General features: G+C 35.8%; 1 protein-coding gene across 3 annotated transcripts in view; it reads right to left on the bottom strand.

The window, feature by feature from the left end:
• Nucleotides 1-22,124, bottom strand: part of LOC107594710 (mitochondrial 2-oxodicarboxylate carrier) — a 109,305-nt gene that overhangs the window by 6,215 nt on the left and 80,966 nt on the right. For 2 of the 3 annotated variants that reach the window (XM_016284866.1, XM_016284868.1), the window contains exons 4-8: nt 20,964-21,047; nt 8,429-8,495; nt 3,968-4,027; nt 1,674-1,781; nt 1,387-1,551 (exon numbers count right to left, since the gene is read on the bottom strand). In XM_016284866.1, the coding sequence (XP_016140352.1) occupies nt 1,387-1,551; nt 1,674-1,781; nt 3,968-4,027; nt 8,429-8,495; nt 20,964-21,047 (484 nt within the window). The remainder of the gene's footprint in view (nt 1-1,386; nt 1,552-1,673; nt 1,782-3,967; nt 4,028-8,428; nt 8,496-20,963; nt 21,048-22,124) is intronic. The other variant, XM_016284869.1, reaches the window with a different exon arrangement.

Here is a 22,124-nt window from a genome sequence, read left to right as displayed (position 1 = left end):
CCAGATGAAGGGGGATTACTAATCTTCAGTAGGACTTCAACTGTAACCCCCCCCCCAACAAATACCTCAGTCTGCTTCCAATTAGTTCATTTGAGTAAATCTAATGCTCCAGTTTATACATGTGGAGCAGGCGTATGGTAACGTTTCCATTAAACAAAATTAACTTTTGTTTGGAAGTTGAGCCCTGCCGGATGTGTAATCTGAACCTTTGAGGATGTGATGGAGAGCAAACAGGGAAAGTATTAGTGAGGTTTATCTTAGCAGCTCCTCTCCTCCTCCCTCTCCTTCTCTTTCTCTCGCTCTCTGCTGATGTGCATGACTGATCCCTCCTTTAATTTGCTAGGCGACATGTTCAGTCATCAGCCTGTAAATACGTAATTAAAAAACTCTGGCTTTCGTATTACTTTTAGACTTGAATCTCAAATTAAAACGTTCTGAGATGAACAACATTGTACAATTACTTTCGTTTTCGACCTATGAACGGTTTATTCATGTGATGTAAATACATGTGAAAGACAAATGTGGACCTTTATGTTTCATAACTAACTATATGAAATATGCATGTAATATAAAGGAAAATGTTTTTCTTATACATTTACAAGAAAACATACAATTCATAAAAAAATTCAACATTTCTGTTTAGACGGTCTCATATCTTTTCAGATCATGTCACCCTATGTTAAAATTAACATTTTTTAAGACGTCATGCCATGATGTATTAATCTTCTATTGGTCACATGTCTTTTGAACTTTGGAATACAGCGAAATTCAAAATGTCTTCAGATAAGATTTTGTTGTCAGACATCAGCATTCATATGCAAATGAATGGAAGTCAACAGAATGAAAAGTATAGTGTGACCATCCATTAATATGTTGTATTTATATGTACGGGGCAACCTGTATCCAATCAGGACTTTTGAAATGTTGTATAAATGTGTTTTCAGCTTCCAGTAAATATTTATGGAAAACCTAATTTCCCTTATTTCCATCCATATTTCTTCTAATAGTAAGATATGATTTATACAGACCTGCATCTATCTTTTACATGTAAAAAGCTATTTTCATAGTATGAAACAATGTATGCAAATGTAAATCGCATCAAAGTCAAAAATGTTTTGTGAGAAAAGCTCTATAGTGTCTTTTGTTTGCAGATGGCATTTTCCTTTGAAGGTACTTAAAAAAAAAAATATCTCATTGTTTTTTGTCCAGACAGTTAAAGTCAGCTGTTTTGGACCCCATTGACTTTCAGTGTATGGTTAAAAACAATCAAAATATTCTTCAAAAGATCTTTTGAGATGCACTGAACAAAGAACGCCATACAGGTTTGGAATGACATGAGGGTGAGTAAATGGATGAACTACCATTTTTGGGTGACACTTTTTTTACCTGACTGGCAGGTATGGCATCTTTAACGTTGAAGTAGAAACCAAAGTAGATCATGTTGAAAACGCCATGCCGTCCTAGGGTGGAGGTCAGGCCCTTATTAAGTCCACGGAGACCGAAGCCGTCTGTGTTTATAATCGTTCTGGCCTGTGCAAATGAAGACGGTTGCTGCATGGAGAAAAACAAAGAGCAATAACATTAGGGCCCTCAAAACGAATGACTAAGACATTTGTGACAAGACAAAGGCAAAAACAATACCAAGACGACAATTAACAGCTGTAGTCTCTTACCACTTTGAATGAATCCCTGTTGGCCTGTAGGCTCACTTTCACTACTTCAAATGGATTTACAACCAGAGCCTCGGTTAACCCTGACCCCAGGCCAGCCACAGAGAGAGCCTAGCATATTGAAGCAGGCAGAATTACATTACAAGAGAACATGACGCCACATGGCAAACGAGAAAGACACAGGGACTATAAAGAAAGTCGCTTTGTGTTTAATTCAGAACAGACTGTATTTTTTAGTTGACCAGTCAACACTTAAGGTATGTCACACAAATCCCATAGCTCAAAGGAACAATGCTACTGTGACACTTAGCCTTTAAGAAACGTGTTTGTCCAGACGCAGAGCTTGACTTTAACCCACAAATGAATGAATGAAACTGCCACCGTCAATCATTCTCAGGGGTTAGAAAGGAAATGCAGACAGGAATCAAAGATAAATGAACTGGCTCAGACAAAATGACTGGGACAAAGATAAATTACTTCATATGTTGCAATAACAACTCAACTGTATGACAGAGAAAAAGCTTTCATATTTTCATACTAGCTGAACAGAGAAGCATTAACCCTATAGTTCAGCAAATTAACAGTTGTGTTCATGTTAGCATAGCTTTTTTTTTAGTTTTTGTCTTTTGATGAAAAATGTAATTTTAGTTTATTTAATGCTTTGCCATGCCATATTAATTTGTTATGCATTTTACACTGACTACAATGTCTGACTGCAGTGTCCGACTGTATCAGGCACAAATTACGTAAAATGTTCCGTTTAAATATGGATCAAACATTTTCAGTGCTTTAGAGGTTGAATATAGCATTGTTTTTTATGTAAAGCCTCTTACGCTCACCAAGGCTGTTTTATTGAAAACATTTATTTTTTAAATAAAAAAAAAACAGTAATATTGTGAATATTATTACAATTTTAAACTGATTTTTCTTTATTTCAATACATTTTAAAATGTAATTTATTCCTGTGATGATAATCTTATTATGAATATCATACCTTATCATTATAAAAACATTTACTGCTTAATATTTTTATGGAAACTTTAATAAATGTTTTTCAGGATTCTTTGATGAATAGAAAGCTCAAAAGAAGAGCATTTGTTTGAAATTAAAAAATGTATACTTGAATAGTTATTATTGCTGATTTTGATTTTACGTGCACTCACTCACTCACTCACACACACACTTTATTTTTATTTATAATATTACATACTTTACATTATTTTATATATACAACTCAATTATTTTTTCTTCTCATTGTCAGTGTATTGGTAATATATTTCACTGTTATAATTTTCTTGTCCAACATTTCAGCATGTTTAGTTCAAGCACTTGATCATCATAGTGCATCTTTATCTCGTTATCAACAATAAAAAAAGGCATTAATCAACAAACATTGCCATCAGTACTTTTGAGGAAGATTAACCCCGCTAAACAGACTAATAAAATATAAGGTAGGGTTTTATTCTTATGATTAGTGGCTCTCCATTCAAGCACTTGACCTGTATGTCTACAAGTTTCAGGCCTACTTGAAGAGTGACAAAGGAGATCTTTGAGCGTGTTTGCATAAGGTGAGCTGGGGATAGTCCACACCCACACCCTCGATTAATACGAAATTGTGTGTGTGATGATTACACTCGCAAATTTTTTCTTTTTGTGTGTGTGTATGCGTAGCCATGTATACAAGCTTGTGCATACACTGCAAGACAGTGTGAGAGCCTCATTACTCATTTTCTGTCTGAAAACCGGACATCTCCTTGACCGTGTTTACAGAGCCAGCCATCCACTCTTTCATTTTTTATTTGTCATTTTACTGCATGTCTTCATCAATCATTCTGAGAGGTTTCAGCTGAGGGGCGGAGCCACAGCTCAATCGCTATGTTGAATTCACTTACTGCCTTGCAGGCGATCTCACTCACACACTCCGTACATCGATCTTCCCAGCGCCCGTGGGCTCTGTGTGGATTGACATCTCTAGCTAGAGTGGGCGGAGACAGGTGTGATTGATAAGGCAGGTGAATGTTTTGCCTCTTCTTGGCTGTTCGACGAAGCCATGGATGCGAGATCTGCTGCCAGGCTCAGCCGTCAAGCCTGCTGCCACATTGATAGACTGCTGTCAAAGTAATGGGCTATCTTTCACATGCCTCACTGAGCAGCATTCATCTCGATTACACTTGGTTCCCACTGCCAGCACGCCATGTAATGAGGAGAGTGCTTCGCTTGACTGTGAATGTGATTGTGTGTATAATATCAATGACCGTGTGTGTGTGGATATATCTTGCTTGTATCAGATGACTTACCATGCCGGGTGATAAAAGAGTAAAGCTCAACAGCTTCTTGTACTGCTCAAAGGTAAAAAACTGCAAAGAAGATCAGGACAACCTGTCAGGAAGTGTTTTCAGACACAACATGCATTCACATACATGCACGCAGACAAGATGAATGCTCACACCCTAAGCAAACATAGCTCAACTGTAGTGAATGAGAACACTGAAGCTGTCAACTTGACACTGAGCAAATACAAAAACACATAACACACATAATTCTACATATCAGTAAAGATTTGCTCAGCTTGACAGATATTAGATAATAAAATATCCAGTAAGACTGATGGAAGCCAGGACCTGTAGAATAAACCAAGCCTGTTTAGTATAGGTTTAAATCAACAGACGTGGAGCATCATGGATTCATGGATCAATGTTAAATGAATAGAAAATTCTGTCATCGTTTACTCAACCTCATGTCGTTACTAGTGCTGTCAAAAGATTAATAGCGATTAATCGCATCCAAAATAAAAGTTTTTGTTTACATAATATATGTGTGTGTACTGTGTATATTTATTGTGTATATATAAATACACACACACATGCATGTATATATTCAAGAAAAATATGTTATATTTCTATATTAAATATATTTACATTACATTAAATATAAATATATACGTGTAAATACATGTAAATATTTTCAAAATATATTCTGTATGTGTGTGTATTTATATATACATATTAAATATACACAGCACACACACATATATTACATAAACAAAAACTTTTATTTTGCATGTGCTTAATCGCGATTAATCATTTGACAGCACTAGTCATTATAAATCCGTATGATTTATTCTGTGGTAAACAAAAGGAATTCTGAAAAATATTCAATATAAAGTGAGTGAGGATTGGGGGCATCAAGCTCCAAAATACTTCATAATACACCATAATTCAAAATATGCCATAAAACTTCTGCACTAAATTCCAAGTCTTTCAAAGTTATACAATAGTTTTGTGTGATGAACAGACCAGAATTTAAATAGTTATTATCAGAAAATCTATCATACTCGTAGCTCTTTTTCTTCACTTTCACAAATTAAAAAAATCTAATTGTAAAGATATGTTTTACTCTAAGGAACTAATATGCACTTTTTAAGGCTAAAAAGATAAAAAACAAAAGGAATTCTGAAAAATATTCAATATAAAGTGAGTGAGGATTGGGGGCATCAAGCTGAAAAATACTTCATAATACACCATAATTCAAAATATGCCATAAAACTTCTGCACAAAATTCCAAGTCTTTCAAAGTTATACAATAGTTTTGTGTGATGAACAGACCAGAATTTAAATAGTTATTATCAGAAAATCTATCATACTCGTAGCTCTTTTTCTTCACTTTCACAAATTAAAAAAATCTAATTGTAAAGATATGTTTTACTCTAAGGAACTAATATGCACTTTTTAAGGCTAAAAAGATCAAAAAATATATCCCCACTGATGAGCTGTTTTAACATTATTTTTCCTGACAGTATTGGCAAGTTAATTTGAGTTAAACGGAAAAGCAATGATGCCCGGTTTCTGAACGAATAGTGCTTTTGAGTCAGGTTTCCCCCCCGGAACAGGTTAATCTAGTTCACTTTGCATGATTTGTTCACACATTCAATGATCCAGTTGTGGCAGTTACTCTTCATTTTCAGTGAATAACATCTTAAATTTTGTTCTGTTTGACAAAAAAAAAAGTACACTTTTAAAAATAATGGTTCTTTATTAGCATGATGATGATTCCATGAAGAAAATTTAATATCCATAGAACCTTTTGGTAACACTTTACTTAAAGCCTTTATGTATAATGCATTATAAAAGTAGTTTTAATGCATTAATTATGCCTTGTAATGCACCTTATAATACATTGTACAATCTCATGAATAATTGTAACCACAATTAACACATCATAACACTTATCAATTCATTGTTACACTATGAATTTTAAATTTGGTTATAATTACTTATGACAAGATATCGTATTACAGCACACATTATGAATAATTATAATGCATTAATAACCCTTAATAATGCATTATACTTAAAGGCTTTGCGTAAAGTGTTACAAACCTTTCCATTATCTTTAGATTGTTCAAATGTTCTTTACACTAAAAAGAAGAAAATGGTTATATTTATGAACTGTTCACTGAAAGGTTCTTTGAAGAACCAAAACATGGTTCTATGGCATCACTGTGAAAACGTCCTTTTGAAACCTTTATTTTTAAGAGTGTATGGCCTGAGAAGATTTAGATTAAGTCACACGAGTAAAGTATTGATTACTTTTATGATGCTTTTGTGTCCTTTGGAAACGTATAGGCCGTTTCTCAATATGCGTTCTTGTCTGTACTTGTGTTCATGTGAACTTGTGAAACGTCATCAGTAGTTGCCCAAGTAATGTTCCAATTCAAAATTCACATCTAGCCAAGTACAGTTCAAATTCCCGGATGTGTACTTGCTCTGCCCCTTTTATCAAGCATGCATCCAGAGGTGACTTGGGCGAACTTCGGTGCGTTCCAAATGGGATATATCGCCCTCCGAAGGGTACTTCGGAGTGAAAACAATCATGGCCGCCATATTGAAGGGTCGTTCCAAACTGAAGTGCTCAAAACTGGCCATTTCAAAGGGCCCTTCGGAATGAAAGGGATGAGCCCTTCCGAATGGAATGCAGGGCTTGAGGCAGCCAGGTATCCCACAATGCATTTCACACCAACCAGTGAGCGTTAATGGTGGAGGAGAAAACCCACATAATTTTCAAAATATTACTGTTAATGTGTCATGAAATGCAGTTCTAAAAGTATTCGAGAATATAGTTGTTTAAAACTCAAATCTACGGTTTATTTATAAAGATAGCACCTATTTGAAAATCTGCTTCGCCGAATTCGGAGACGTGAGCTCCAGGCGATCAGCGGACGCTCAGTGCTCATGTATCCCGATGAGAGCAGCCTCAACTTGGCTAGACCTTCTGACATTTGCCGCTGGCTCTGATGTCTCGGTAGTGGTTAAACATGAGGTAAAATTTGTTTTGGGTATATCTAACAGGCAATCTTTGGTTTCATGAATCTATTATTTCTTCCAGGTCATATCGTGTTGGCTGAGCACAAAGTTATATTTCATAAATTATTTATTTATTAATCGTAATACAGCACTGACTTTGTAGTATTTGACTTGAATTGTTTGCTTTTGTCTTTATTTCCTATTATATAACTTTATACTTATACTTTTATAATGGCTATTATTGTTCATTAAAACATTAAACAAACATTTAACAAAAAAAAAAGAGATGTGCTTGTCATATTTCATTTTATTATACATACAGTGAAGATAATCATGTGTGTATATGTGCACATATTACCTAAACCACATATTAATATGTTTTATATTTTTAAAATGAAAACGAAAAGGCAGTGGTGCTTGATATCATTTCGTTTTATTGTAATGCGTTTTTGTGGCTATTAATATTTTAAATGAAACTGAAAAGAGGCAATGCTGTTTGATATAATATTTTGTTTTACTGTAATGTATATACGTTCCCTGAACTACATCTTTGCGGCTATTAATTTGTTTAAATGAAAATGAAAAGAGGCAGTGGTGTTTGATATCATATTTCGTCGTATTGTATATAACCGGAGTAGCCAAGGTGAGCTGACTGACGTTATCAAGTCCACTGCTGTTCCATTTGCAGAATTACCAGACTTGTGTCCTCCCGTCCTCAGGAGTTCGCACTCCCAAGTCAAACTTGCGAAGTTCGAACTACCAAGGATGCAAGTCTGAACTTTGCGTACTTGGTATTGAGAAACGGATATAATCTCCAGGCCCCATTCACTGGAAGAAAGTGACCCGTATATTTTTAAAAATTCTCTTTTTATGTTTCTAGCAGGAAAGAGAGTCAAATGAGTTGAATGACATTAAAATGATTACATGAAGACAGAATTTTCATGTGAAATCAGGTGATCAAATCTGAATTATGACAAACTGTTAAAGCATGTCAAGTCTACCAATCCAAAGCTTTCCAATAATGGAACGAAACCCCTTCCAGATGTTTTTTAGATTGGAAAAGTGAGACCTTAATGTGCTCGCTCTCCTTTCAGGCACCCATTTGGAGGTGCCCATAACCAAAGGCCTAAAACCACAGTGGGTGCTCATCTAAACTCAAGAGTGTATATATGTACTGTTTATACATGATACTAAAGTGAGGCCGGTAGCAATCTTTGGCCATGTAGGTCAATATTGGGAGTTCTCAACAGCAAACACATGTGGCATGACGAGAGGGGATACAAACATAGAGAGGGGATGAGAGTTTTTGATCCTCCTGGCTAGAGCCGGTATGTTGAGGACATACGTATGTGGTCTGTGTGTATGTTTACACTCGGAAGGCCAGGTTGCAAAGATCAGAGTGTGTATGGTTTAAGTGATGAGTTTAAGCTCAGAGTCAAATGTGGTTCCTGTTACCTTCACTGCTCTTTTTGGGGTCTCAGCCAAAATGGGGGGAAGGATTCCCTTGTAGAAGCCGTACACTCTGTTGAGGAAAAGACATCACTCATTGGGTTTGATACACATGATAAATGAACAAACAACATTTAAATGTCTATTTGGCCGATTGTGTGTACAGTAATGAAACAAAAGATTTGTTTGCATCTCAAAGGATATTTGATTCAAAACAGTTAAACATGTTAAACATCAAGCTAGGCCCTATGGGTGATTTGCACCAATATGTACTGTAGCTATTAAAGGGGTCATATGACATTGCTAAAAAGAACATTATTTTGTGTATTTGGTGTAGTGAAATGTGTATGCGGTTTAAGGTGAAAAAAAAACATTATTTTCCACATACTTACCACATTATTGTTTCTCCTCTATGCCCTGCCTTTCTGAAATGCGTCGATTTTACATTTTGCTATGAATGGCCAGCTATCTAGTGTGTTGTGATTGGCCGAATTCTTCAAGCGTGTGACGGAAATGTTGTGCCCCTTACCATACTGTGATGCCGTGTCCCAGCGCGAAGAGACAAAACCAATAAAACCCATTATAAACGAGGCATTTGTTGCATCCAGTGGGGACATAATTACTGATTATAATGACTTATACTGTCTTTTTACGCGTTGCATTGCATCGCTCCGCGTAAACATAAAACCATGTCTGCATTTGTGATCGGAGAAACGACAAACAACAAGCGCTACACTACACTGCTCAAAACTCGCGTTTGAATCGTCAGTGGCAAATCCTTTAAATATGAAAACGTACTTACAGGCTGTGAGTCAGCATTATTTGTCAGAACACCAGCATTGTAGGCTTCTCTCAGGAAACAGTCCTCGTCCTCCGTAAAATGCGTTGCACACATCTGAATATTTGGTTTGAACTGTTCTGGAACAGTGTTGTAAATACAACTTAACCACTGATTTCTAGTTGTGTCCTCTTTTGGAAGACCAAACAAAGTAGTTTCACTTTCACAACGAAACACACAGCGTATCCACGATATGGCGGCGGCAACAATACTACAGCGAGAATCGAAGTTATGCCTTCTTTCTTTGCGTGAACATTTGGGCGGTGTTAAGCAAATCTTCCCACATCGTGATGTAGACATGTGGGGCGTGTTTGAACAAGGCGTTTTAGGAGGGCGTGGACGAGTCTTAACTTTTATAAAGAATATCTCTTGGGTTTGAGACTTTAGTCTTTGCAACTTTAGAGATCTTATCTATTCACGAACAGCTTGTAACACTCCAAAGAGAAAGGAAAACTTGAAATCGCATAATAGAACCCCTTTAATGTGCTAACCCTCAACACTTGATTTTAGCATCATTGCAAAAATTCTACGAAACTGTGACACCGAAGAAAACTCAAGTAAATAATCTCATTCCATTTTTTTCAATTTTTACAAATATTGTTGTGTTCACTGCATTAATCAAGCTTAATAACATGATTTCTGAAGTAAGTAAATAAACATATTGATACATAAAAAATAAATAAGGGTTAAAGGGGTCCTATTATGCTCTTTTACAAAGTCTTGATTTTGTTTTGGGGGTGTACTAGAACATGCTCTCATGCTTGGTGGTTCGAAAAACACATTATTTTTCACATAATTTACATTATTAAAATACCTTTCTCCCCAGGCTGGCACAAACGGCTCGATTAGTTCCGGCTTTGATGAAGGTCCGCCTTCCGAAAAACAAAATGTGTTGTGATTGGTTAGCTGTCCCAGTGCGCTGTGATTGGCGAACAGCTTAGACGGCGTTTCAGTACTGCCACGCCCCTTGCTCCGTCTTTCAACAAAAGCTTTTGGTGAATCCGGCACTACTCACTCGTGATGTGGAAGCTGTCCTCAGTAAAATGCGCAGCACACAATAGCAAATTGGGGTTATAATGCTCAGGAACAGAGTTAAAAAGTAAATTGCAACCACTTTTTCCTGACATCATCCGCTTTCGGAAGCCCAAACAAAGACGTTTGGGCACGGAGGTGAAAAAAAACAGCGTTTCAGGCGGTCGCACACCGGACGAGAAGCGCCACGTCTTTAAAATTCGAATACATTATTTTCTATGAGTGTAGGCACACTGGCAGTGCCGTTCAATTGACATGGTCCCTACACAGTGTCCATTGCTCCCTACTCCCTGAGCAGGGGAAATTCGTTGAAGTTTACTTCACTTCGGAATATTCATTTACAGATTTGCGCTGCGCCGCTGCCTGCAGTGTCTTCACACACAAATGAAACTTACTAGAGAAGCGTGAAGTCGGACATAATATACCTCTGTAAATAAATACAATTTAAATTTACGTCTCACACACTTAAATGCTCTTTGTATGGAACATATACGCTCCCTTCGAACTGGAATCATGGAGGAATATCCGGTAATGTCCACTTCGCAGGGCACTTACAGTCAAATATAACAAACGTATGAAGCAATAAGAGAAACATACAAAATGTGCAGAGCAGGGGTACGCGAGGACTGGAATTGAGAACCGCTGTTCTAGACATGCCAAAAATTTGACGCTACAGCACAGCAGCTCTTCTTCGTTTTCTCTGATGCACTAACTCCGCAGCAGCACTTCTTCTTCATCGTCTTCTTCATCACTCACTCAACCAAGCGTTCTAACAACAACCTCGCCCCTCCCCACCCCCCAACCATTCGAATTTTTGTATGCGGGAATTATTTGTAATGCAATTCTAATGAGCCGCTTTGTGATATCACAAAGCCCGGAAACCAAAAGCTGTAGTCCAAACGAGCCGTTCTTTGTAGTTCTTGAAAAGGGATTTTTAAAAAACTAAATATCTCCCTTTGGAGTGGACTTTGAGATTTGTAACTTTCTAGATATTTTTAATGCCCAAACATACACACTACACACTGACTAAAATTAAAAAAGTGAAAAAGCATAATAGGACCCCTTTAAAATATATTTAGACATTTTGGTAACAGGTTGGGAAAATTGATCACCTTATATAAAAATAATTTTCTTAAGATTAAGCACCTACTTTTACTATCACTGTTGGCAAAAAGCTGATCAAGCAGCCTTTAAAAATGTTGGAGTAGTGCATATGTGTCACGCACTGTGTCGGCGTGAACGACGGAGACGTAGATTAGAATAAACAGTCTTTAATGAATCCACACAAGGGGCAATCCAAACCAGGAACGGGAGAAGACACATGTACATCACAATGTAAGACCCGACAAAAACAGACCGCACAGACTGGGACTTAAATACATGGGGTAATGAGGACAATTGACAAGACACACCTGAATCACATGAACACAATCAAACAAGGAAGAAATTGGGTCACGGAGCACATGGGGAGGGAAAACAGGACCATAATCCTGACAATATGCAGCTTGAATATGGAATGGAAAATATTTATTGCATCAATTAATGGAGCAATATGGAAGACAAAGGGGCAGATAATGAAAAATTTTTGGTAACACTTTCTATGAAGCCCGTATTTATAATACATTATATGGGTATTCTTAAGGCATTATAATGAATGCATAATGCATTATAAAAAAACATATAATATGTTATATCCACTCATGAATAATCATAACAACAGTTATAATACATCGTAATACTTACGTATTTGTGGTTATAAGTTTAAGAGTATGATTATTTATAACACACAATGAACACCATATTAAATCTACTTCATTTACAGAATAATGGACTGTATCATATCTTGACATTGTTTATTTAAGATCCGCACAGTATCTTACTACAGCTTGTGAGTGGTTAGATGTTGAGTGTTATTTGAGTGTTTCCTGTGGAGCTAATGTTAATTAATTGATATGAGCTTTATACTCCAACTGAAAAAAATGACCACTAGTTGATATGTAGTTGCAGAGTCACTTATCAACAGCTGTTTAAAGGGTACCATCAAAATAATCAAACTGATATTACAATAAAAATAGTTCAAAGCAAATGTGTCATATTACACATTCATCTGATCTGATATCTGATCTTATGGCTGTTTGAAAGAAAAAAAATTATGTTATTATTATTATTATTACTACTTATAAGGGGTCTTTGACCGCTTTAAGTAAAGTAGCATAAGAAAAATGGCAAGATATGAGACTTATAATACATTATAACTATGAGAAATATAATCCATTGTAAAAGTGGATGCAACGTGTTCATTGTGTTATAAATCATCATACTCTTAAAAGCTATAACCACAAATAAGTAAATATTATAATATATTAAAACTGTTCTTATGAATATTCATGAGATGATACAACATATTATACATTATTTTATAATGCATTATGCATTCATTATAATGCCTTAAGAATACCCTTATAATGTATTATAAATACGGGCTTCCTAGGAAGTGTTACCAAATTATTTTTTCAAATATTTAAAATGAATGAATGAATGAATGAATAATCATAAAACCTATTTAATTTCCCCCAGTCCATTGAATAAGTGCTATCATTTCAGAAATTAAATCTTAAAATCTGAATCTAAAACCTTTAAATCTGAGTTTAAATTAACAACAGGATTAAAGGTAATTAACTAGCTTACTTTTATTTGTTTATTTATTTGTTTGTATATAAATTAGAGATGCACCGATACTGAATTCATATGCCAATACTGATAGCCAGCTATCCAAAATGATATCTGTCAATGCCGATACCGATAGTTTGATTTTCTTAAGGAAAAAAATCTCTCCTAACCAGTGCTGTAAACAATACAGGGAACCTTTTCATTTGGCACATTACTATAATATTAAAGGTTAAAATTAACAACAGAGCAATTATATTCAACTTCTATTTATTTTCAGATATCATAATTGCACTCAAATAAAAACTGAAATGGCTATACAACTCAGTTGCACATATGTAAATACCTGTCTTCGTGCCAGATTTATTCAAACATATATATATGATTCTAAGTAAACAAGCTCCATTTTAGTGTTTGCTAACTAATGAACTGTGAACAATGGATAACTTTCCCAAGACAAATGCACCATTAAGTGAAATATTGTTCACAAGCTGTTTTATTGGCGTCTTTCCACAGTTGAAACACTGAGTGATTACAAGAGACATGATACATTTTGGTGAGCTGTACTGTATATTTCAACAGACATTCTGATGTTGATTTTTTTCACTATAACTTGCATTAAAGTGGAAAAGACTTGCGCTTCATGCTGCAGCGATCTGTCTCGTCACATTTAAGAGCGTCAAAATGGCATTCATTTTTTGAATTTCATGATAGAATTGACAGAATTTGAAAAATTAGACTTTGTTTCTTATCAGAAGTAAGAAAGCACAAAGCTCTTTTTGATTATTGGATGGGAGGCATGTTACAAATAATGTTTGGTGTAGAGAAAAAACATGGATCTGGCAACCCTAGATTGAACTTTGGATGGTTCATAGGGTCAAATGTTTAAATGTCACTACTAACTGTTAATGCATGACAGTGCCAAATTCAACACAAGAAAGTTTCTTCAGACACAGCATGAATTGCAGTCTCATATGTTTTTACACCACGTTTTGATTGACAGGATATAATCGGCACTAATCATCAGCTGATTTTGAACAATCATAATGAAAAAAATTATTTTATCGGCTGATACATCATTGCATCTATATAGTTTGGGTATATATAGTTTGCTGCAGCTGAATTACTTGAAGAATCTTGTCGGAATTTGCGCTTAGGCTTAATCCTTATTGGTGCAATGTGTCAAACTGTCTTAAGTAATTGACCAAGTGTCTTAAGTCTAATACACAGAAGACATGACTAATATTTGCAACTATTTCACATCTTCACTTATGGTGATACACATAAGAATGCTGAATCCTTCTTTAATGTGAGACTACTATGGAAATCCACCCCCATTACCATGCATTGATTGAGCTCAGCTTCGGTTGTAATGCACTACTGTTTCCAGGGTACTGTTTCCAAACCAGAACAGGTTAAACTGGTCTAAATACACAAACACGCACTTATAAATGAAAACAAAAGCCCTCAACCAAAGGAACTACATTTGTAGGTTTTCAATGTCTAAAAAGATTAAGACAGCCAAATTATCTCTCGGCATTAGTGTCAAAACGGGTGAGATTCTTCAGCTTCTGCTATATAATTAATAATGAATTCTTAAGAACTGTCACAGTATCGCACCAAAGAAAACAGCTTTAAGGGATACTCATCAAATAATAGAGTTAGAAGTGCAAATAGACATAGACGGTAACCCTTGACAGGTATCTGTATGATAAGCAAATGAACACAACCAGTCTTTGTCTTCCAACAGCATCATCACTAATATCTTTTCTCATTTTAATATACTTAGAAAGCTGAAATATGCTTGAATTGATCTTGATATCATCATAAACTTATATTAAGGCTACTTGCAAAACTGTCGTGATACGAGTTTAATGTTGTAATGGCACAAATGGTAAAAAACTCAGTTTCTTCCTTGTTTGATTGTGTTCATGTGATTCAGGTGTGTCTTGTCAATTGTCCTCATTACCCCATGTATTTAAGTCCCAGTCTGTGCGTTCTGTCTTTGTCGGGTCTAACATTGTGATGTACGTGTGTCTTCTCCCGTTCCTGGTTTGGATTGCCCCTTGTGTGGATTCATTAAAGACTGTTTTCAATGTCTAAAAAGATTAAGACAGCCAAATCATCTCTTGGCATTAGTGTCAAAACGGGTGAGATTCTTCAGCTTCTGCTATATAATTAATAATGAGTTCTTAAGAACTGTCACATTATTGCATCAAAGAAAACAGCTTTAAGGGATACTTATCAAATAATAGAGTTAGAAGTGCAAATAGACATAGACAGTTACTCTTGACAGGTATCTGTATGGTAAGCAAATGAACACAAACAGTCTTTGTCTTCCAACAGCATTATCACTAATATCTTTTCTCATTTGAATATACTTAGAAAGCTGAAATATGTTTGAATTGATCTTGATATCACCATAAACTTATATCAAGGCTACTTGCATAACTGTCGTGATACGAGTTTAACGTTGTAACGGCTCAAATTGTATCTCAAACTGTAAATGATTCAAATGTGTTGGCCTACCATGCTGTATCTTAACAGAAATGTTTTTTGTGACAGTCCAATATTTTCTTTTAATTTAAATATCATACAGGATCTCACGGACATTCACAGTCTGCTTAAGCAAACGGCAACCAAGTGTCTGCATTTTGAGATTCCAGTCTGATCAATGCTTCAGCACGTTCTTACCGCCCCTAAACTCAGACATGTGCATTTGAGAAGCAGACATTGTTTGGAGAGCACATGTACTTTTTCTGAAGCTGAAACCTGACTCTGTTATGCTTTCTGTCAATCTGAAAGTCAGGACAAGTCTGAGCAAGGGGAAACACCTGAGCTTTTCTTCTCGCTCCTCATTCTCTCATACAAAAACTCAACAGTATGGCAAAGAGCTAACATTTACCTAGAATTGTGTGTGTAGTTTCGGTATTGTAGTAATATGTCAAAAAGAAAAGGTCTGTCATTGGATTTATTGTGGTGTGATACAATTGGTTAGTAGGGATGACAATAAATATTGATGCTTGAAATCATCAGGTCATTCGGCCTCTTTTTTTAAAGCTGTATTAGCTAAAGACTTGCAATCAAAGAAATCAAAAGACAATTTCATTCTTTGAAGTCCACATAATGTCCATTTTAAAGAATTAAAGTTAAGAATGAGGATTATACCATTTTGTTTAGAATTGAACATAGTTTATCTAGAAATGTAAAACAAAACAAAATGCAAAAACAAAACGATGCGTAAATAGATGCAGTCATTAGTATTTTTACCAACAAATTTAATCATGCTTATAAAACGTTTTATGAAATATCTCAAAGGCATACAATGTATATGGGTTGCCAAAAGAAAGAAAGAAAAAAAAGAATAACATAATATGATTATTAATAAAATTGATCAAAATTAAACTGCTATCAATAGCAATATTTTGGCAATACAATACAGTTCAGTTTGTTAACATTAATTAATAACAGATATCATAGACTAACAATAAGATATCATAGACTAACAATAAACTATACTTTCACAGCATTTATTAATAGGTTATTGTTCATTTCTACACATACAGATATATTTTTTACCTTTCAAAGTAAATTAAAGTATGAACATACATAAACGTATAAACCAATTACTATAATGTGAGCGGACACTGTTAATTTATCAGTTAACATTAATCTACATGGGGTCAGTAAGATTTTTGTTGTTGTTGTTGCTGATTTGTTTGAAATTAATACTTTTATTTAGTACGGATGCATTAAATTGATCAAATGTGATAGTAAAAGACATTTACAATACAACAAAACATTCTATATTTCCAATAAAATAGTTTTAAATAGTAATTAGTTCTCTAAATACATAAACTATATTAAAACAGAAAACAGTTATTTTAAATTGTAATAATTGCTCTGTTGCTTAAATAAATACATCTTTGGTGAGCATGAGAGAATTCTTTCAATTATAAAAAATATATATATATATATCTCACGGACTCCAAACTTTGAATGGTAGAGTGGATTATTAAATGCTGTAAAAATTGTTGTTCAGTGTTATGATACCTAATGGATTAATTAATAGTAAAAACTTAATGCTAAATATTTTTTTAAATATTTGAATGTTTTTATATTATTTTCTGATAATAAAAAGGCATTAAATTGCCATTACAAAAAGTATCACAAGTCAATTTATTGTTTTTGAATGTAAGAACATTGTTTTGTCTGTTCTTGGAAAGCTTAGTGAGGAAGGTTCTTGTATGTTCCACACAAACACAAAAAAGTCATTAGGGAAAGTAAATGACAAGATTTAAATTTTTTGGGTGAACTATCCCTTTAACATGAACAGCCTTACTAATAACCAAAGCTTCAGACCAGGTAACATCTATGTATGCGTATAAGATGGTTGATACATCCCAGGAGGGGACGGGTAAGAATAAAACAGATTTCTCAGTATCAGTTCTAGCATGTATTGATATTGAACACACATGTGTGAACAGGGTGGACAGAGTAGCGTGACAGCTGCATGTGAACTTCTGTCGTTGTATTGTGAAAACATGCCCGGGCAGTCAACAGAGATGTCCTCGGCTGATTTAGTTGGGGTGTAAATATTATCGTTTCTGCGAACAGATATGAGGCGATTAGCGAGCGAATTTGCCCACGCCGTGACCGCCACTCCAAAACCTCTGACCCATGGCTAATTACTACCACACATCTCATCGGATGACAAACAATCTCGATTTCACCAGCATCACGATGTGTCAGATTGTCACAAGCCTCACTTGTCAGGTGAAACGGCAACAGAGAGGCATTGTGTCAAACGAAAGTGTCTGGCAGAGTGGGACCGACATGCAGGGCTTTTGTCTGGCAAAACGGAAGCCCCCCTCCCGATGCCCCCCTTGTGGTGCATGCAAACGCCAGCCGCGTGTTTCCCGGGTGTGGTCAGTCTAAGAAACATCAGGTGGTGAGATAAAGCTCCAATTTGTTACACACGCACTTAGGTCCCCATTTGACTACGCCTGGTTTGACTATGCCTGAATGCCAATTTGACTCTAAATGTAAGCACGCAGTTGGCCCTCATAAGCAAATGCTCACACATTTAGGTACGTGTGGGTCCAGCTGCTGGAGTTTGTATAGGTGTGATTTGTCTTTGATTTGCATCAAACCCCATTTCTCCCATTCAACTCATAGCCACATCCTTCAACATAACAAAAGCAGAGGAAGGAAATTATATATTAACCAAATTGGATAATGAGGCAAAATTTTTGATCCCTGTTATGGGGCCGAGCGTCAATGAATCACTGGGCTGACGGGGAAACGTATATGGAATATTTACATTTCGGTCTTTGTCTGCTGTAAGTAAGCGTACAGTTGTGATCTTACTTGGTGGACCGGGTGACTTTGAGCTCTTCCTGTCCTATCCCTTGTCAACAACCTGAATGCTTGTTCTGCAAATATTTTCATTTGCCTCTCGAGCCTTTAACCTTGACATTGGTTCAGGGTGGCACAACGGCTCCAGGCTCATAAATCAAGGAGTGGCGAGATGAGAGGCAGGGACGTTTCTTGAGATTTGGCTTGAAATCAAACATGACAGGCAGAGTAAAACAACACCAATTCATCAGCTAATTGCCTAAATGCTTATTAGCATGCCTATTAGCTGTTTATTAGCACTTATAAAGCACATATTAATGAGTTATTCTGCATGATCATATTTTAGATCCCTTAATTCTACCCCATACCTAAACTTAACAACTACCTTACTAACTACCTTACCTTACCAACTCATTTCAGGGTATGCAACTTAAAAACGTAAAAGATAAATATGGTATTAATTACATATACATATATATTTACAATAAGGAAAAATTTATAACGTAAAGCAACATAAGCCTTCCTTTTATGCGTTTACAGGAAACATACATTCATACAACATTCCTGTCGTCTAAACACAGTAAGAAACTTATATATTCAAAAAATTCACTATAAAATTATTTAACCAATATATGTTCTCATGCATTTCATGAACAACATAAGTTTTATTACTTCATAGAAATCCAGAATTTAAAATGATGATGATTTTTTAAATCACCAATAAATTAATGCATGCAAAAAAATAAACAAACAACAAAAAAAGATAATGTCCATGACTCATATATTGTCTATTCATCAAAGAATCCTGATAAAATGTGGCTCAGTTTTCAATAGCAGTTTTCAATAAAAACTAAATGTTTATTTACCTCCAAATCAGCATGTTAGAATAATTTCTGAAGGATCATGTGACACTGAAGACTGGACTAATGGTTGCTGAAAATTCAGCTTTGCCATCACAGGAATATTTTTTTTTGATAGATAGATAGATAGATAGATAGATAGATAGATAGATAGATAGATAGATAGATAGATAGATAAAAAATACATGTAAAAAAATGCAACTTGGTGCGAATAATCCATTTCAAAATTTTGGAGTCTTAGCAACTTACCTGCTGCTTAAAGTACCAACAAAATGTTCTATAAATCACCCGCTAAGACACATACTGTTAAATAATTATGCACAATCAAGCTATTTATATGTGATCTAAAACTATTAGTGCTTTCTTTCTATGATGATTCACACATGCTACATCATGACGCAAGTGAATGTTCATAACATTTCAAACAGACTTGGAGCCAATTCACAGATGGATCTCCAGCTCTGAACTAATTGGTCAGTGGAAGCCGAAGGGCTCAGGTTTCTACCGCACAGAGGGGAGGACAGAACAAAATATGGACCGAGAGCAAGTGCAATGCTAGCCCATACAGCAAGAGCATGTTTATTTTCAATAATAATTTCACAACAGTAACTCCCACCACCATTTGTGTAAATTAAAACTAAGTGGTTCAGCCTGGGGCTGATCATGCTACTGGCTACTGTGTGGTGATTCCAGCCACAGCACAAACAGTCGGAGGGTGATAATTGGCTTAGAAGAAGAGGCGTAATCTGCAGGGGAGGCCTGCGGGATGCAGCCGATGACAGCTCCGTGGAGAGGAAAAGTACGATGGATCTCATAACGGCCAGCCAGAGCCGCTGCGTCAGTGTCACCTGGGGCCACACGCGCACATATATTCTCACACCTTGCTGCGGATCAGCTTTAGATCCACTGTAAAGCTGTCATCTTGCCATAAACAGAGCTTTCTTTCAAGTCTGCACACTCTCTGGGATCTGACACGTGCCTCATGTTATGTGGCGGAGGGAGGGGAGAAAAAACTGAAAGGAGAGCAAATCATTTGGGGAGGGAAAATAAAAAAGGAGGAGGGAGACAGAAACAGATAAATCTCTGCCCTAAGCACACTACGTCATATGTGTGATTTCCTATGAGCAGAGGCAGTTAACATGACACATGTTGAGCATGCCACTGCCAGTGCTTAATATAAACCTATGACTTCACTTGCTTGTCTGAGATTGACACACTGCATATTCCAGAAGAGGTGGGCTTAAAGTTTGTGATTTTTGTTCAGCAGGTTTATTACTTTTCCAAAGCTCAAAACATTCCCTGTCACCAGGTGTATGTTGTTACCATGCATACAGCAGACATGTGTGCCTAGTTTACACTGAATACATGAAAACAGCAGATGAGAAGAACTGAAAGAAAACATTACAAACCAGAAGTGTCATTCACACTTCCAACGAAAAAAGTAATAATAACTGAAAAATTTTAAATGAAGTAACAAATTAAAGTAAAGATGTATTTCCAAACAAAAATGAATGGTGATGAAGGCCAGGGTCAAGATTGGAAACCTAAACAAAAACTGTACCACCAGACAATTCCATATTATATTATATAAACTACAAATATCCTAAAAGTGTTTATTTTTTATGTTTTATTTTGGTGTCTGATACATCTTGGTAGATATATTAAATTATAAATGAAATTATTGAGAAATTCTGATGGCATGGCAATACAATACAGTATGATGGATGGATGGATGGACAAATGGATAAACGAATGGACAACGGACAGACAGACATTTATAACTTACCCCTCAGCACGAAATATAGTTCTGAAACAGTCTCCAAGGCCTTTATAGTTATTTGGGTCAGCCTTCCCTCTCTGGATTTGAAACCTGAAAAAGGAAATGATGCCAACTGGTCACCACAAGACTTGATTTACACAAAATATGAATTTACAAACCTTGATTCAGAAATATTAAACTAAGTTTTCCAACCAGTGAGCTCTATTCCATGGATTATAATCACAAACAAAAAATGTACCATGCTAACATACCAATCAAAATACTGCTGCAATATAATAATAAATTAATGAAATAAATCTTATTTTTGTATTTACCACATTAATGGAGCCTAATACCAAGTTACAAAATTTTTAAAATATTATATATATATATATATATATATATACATACATACATACATATACAATGAAAACAGCATTTAAAAAAATTTGAACAACAAATAAAGACATGATCTTACAGACCTTTTAACTCATAATTTTTTTAATAATATTCTCCCTTTAAACAAATGTATTTCATGCATGCATTGGCTACATTTCACACTTGGGAAAAAAAAGCCAAATAACAAGAAAAACAACGATTGAGAATTCATAAATTCTGGAAAACATCACTGCTGTACATACATTACGTTCAACATTCTTTCGCTTAGATGAGTGAGCGATCATAGAGCATGACCACCATATGCTATCTGTGTGCAAGAAATGTGGGACACTGGCTAATCTGTGCAAAGTGTCGACACAAGTTTTAGACGTCTGTCAAAACCCAAACCGCTCTTCTCTCCCGCCTTCTGATCATTCCGAGGCGGTGCTGACTTTCTCGGTCCCTTTAGCACAGCAGAGAAGTCAAACATTTACTTAACCCATCCTTACCAATTAGCTTCGCTTCTCTTATAGCCACAGACCTTGTAGCTGCTAACTTTGTCGCTAACATGCTAGTATCCTGCAGGTAACAGTTCTGCAGTTCCATGTAAATTTTTAATATGATACAAATGGTCAAGAGATGTTTTTGTAGCAACAAGCATGCTAGTAACTCCCTAATAAAGCGCAAACTGAACCGTGTAAATGTTTAACGTGGTACCAGCGCAGAGTGCGAGTTTGGGGAAAAGGATTTACTGCTTCAAACCCCCCCCCCCCCCCCCACGGGGCCTCGTTTTTTACCTCTTTTTTTGGG

This window comes from Sinocyclocheilus grahami, unplaced genomic scaffold, assembly GCF_001515645.1.
Source record: "Sinocyclocheilus grahami isolate Dianchi unplaced genomic scaffold, SAMN03320097.WGS_v1.1 scaffold189.1, whole genome shotgun sequence".
NCBI classification, from domain to species: domain Eukaryota; kingdom Metazoa; phylum Chordata; class Actinopteri; order Cypriniformes; family Cyprinidae; genus Sinocyclocheilus; species Sinocyclocheilus grahami.
This window is presented reverse-complemented; position numbering and strand designations above follow the sequence as displayed.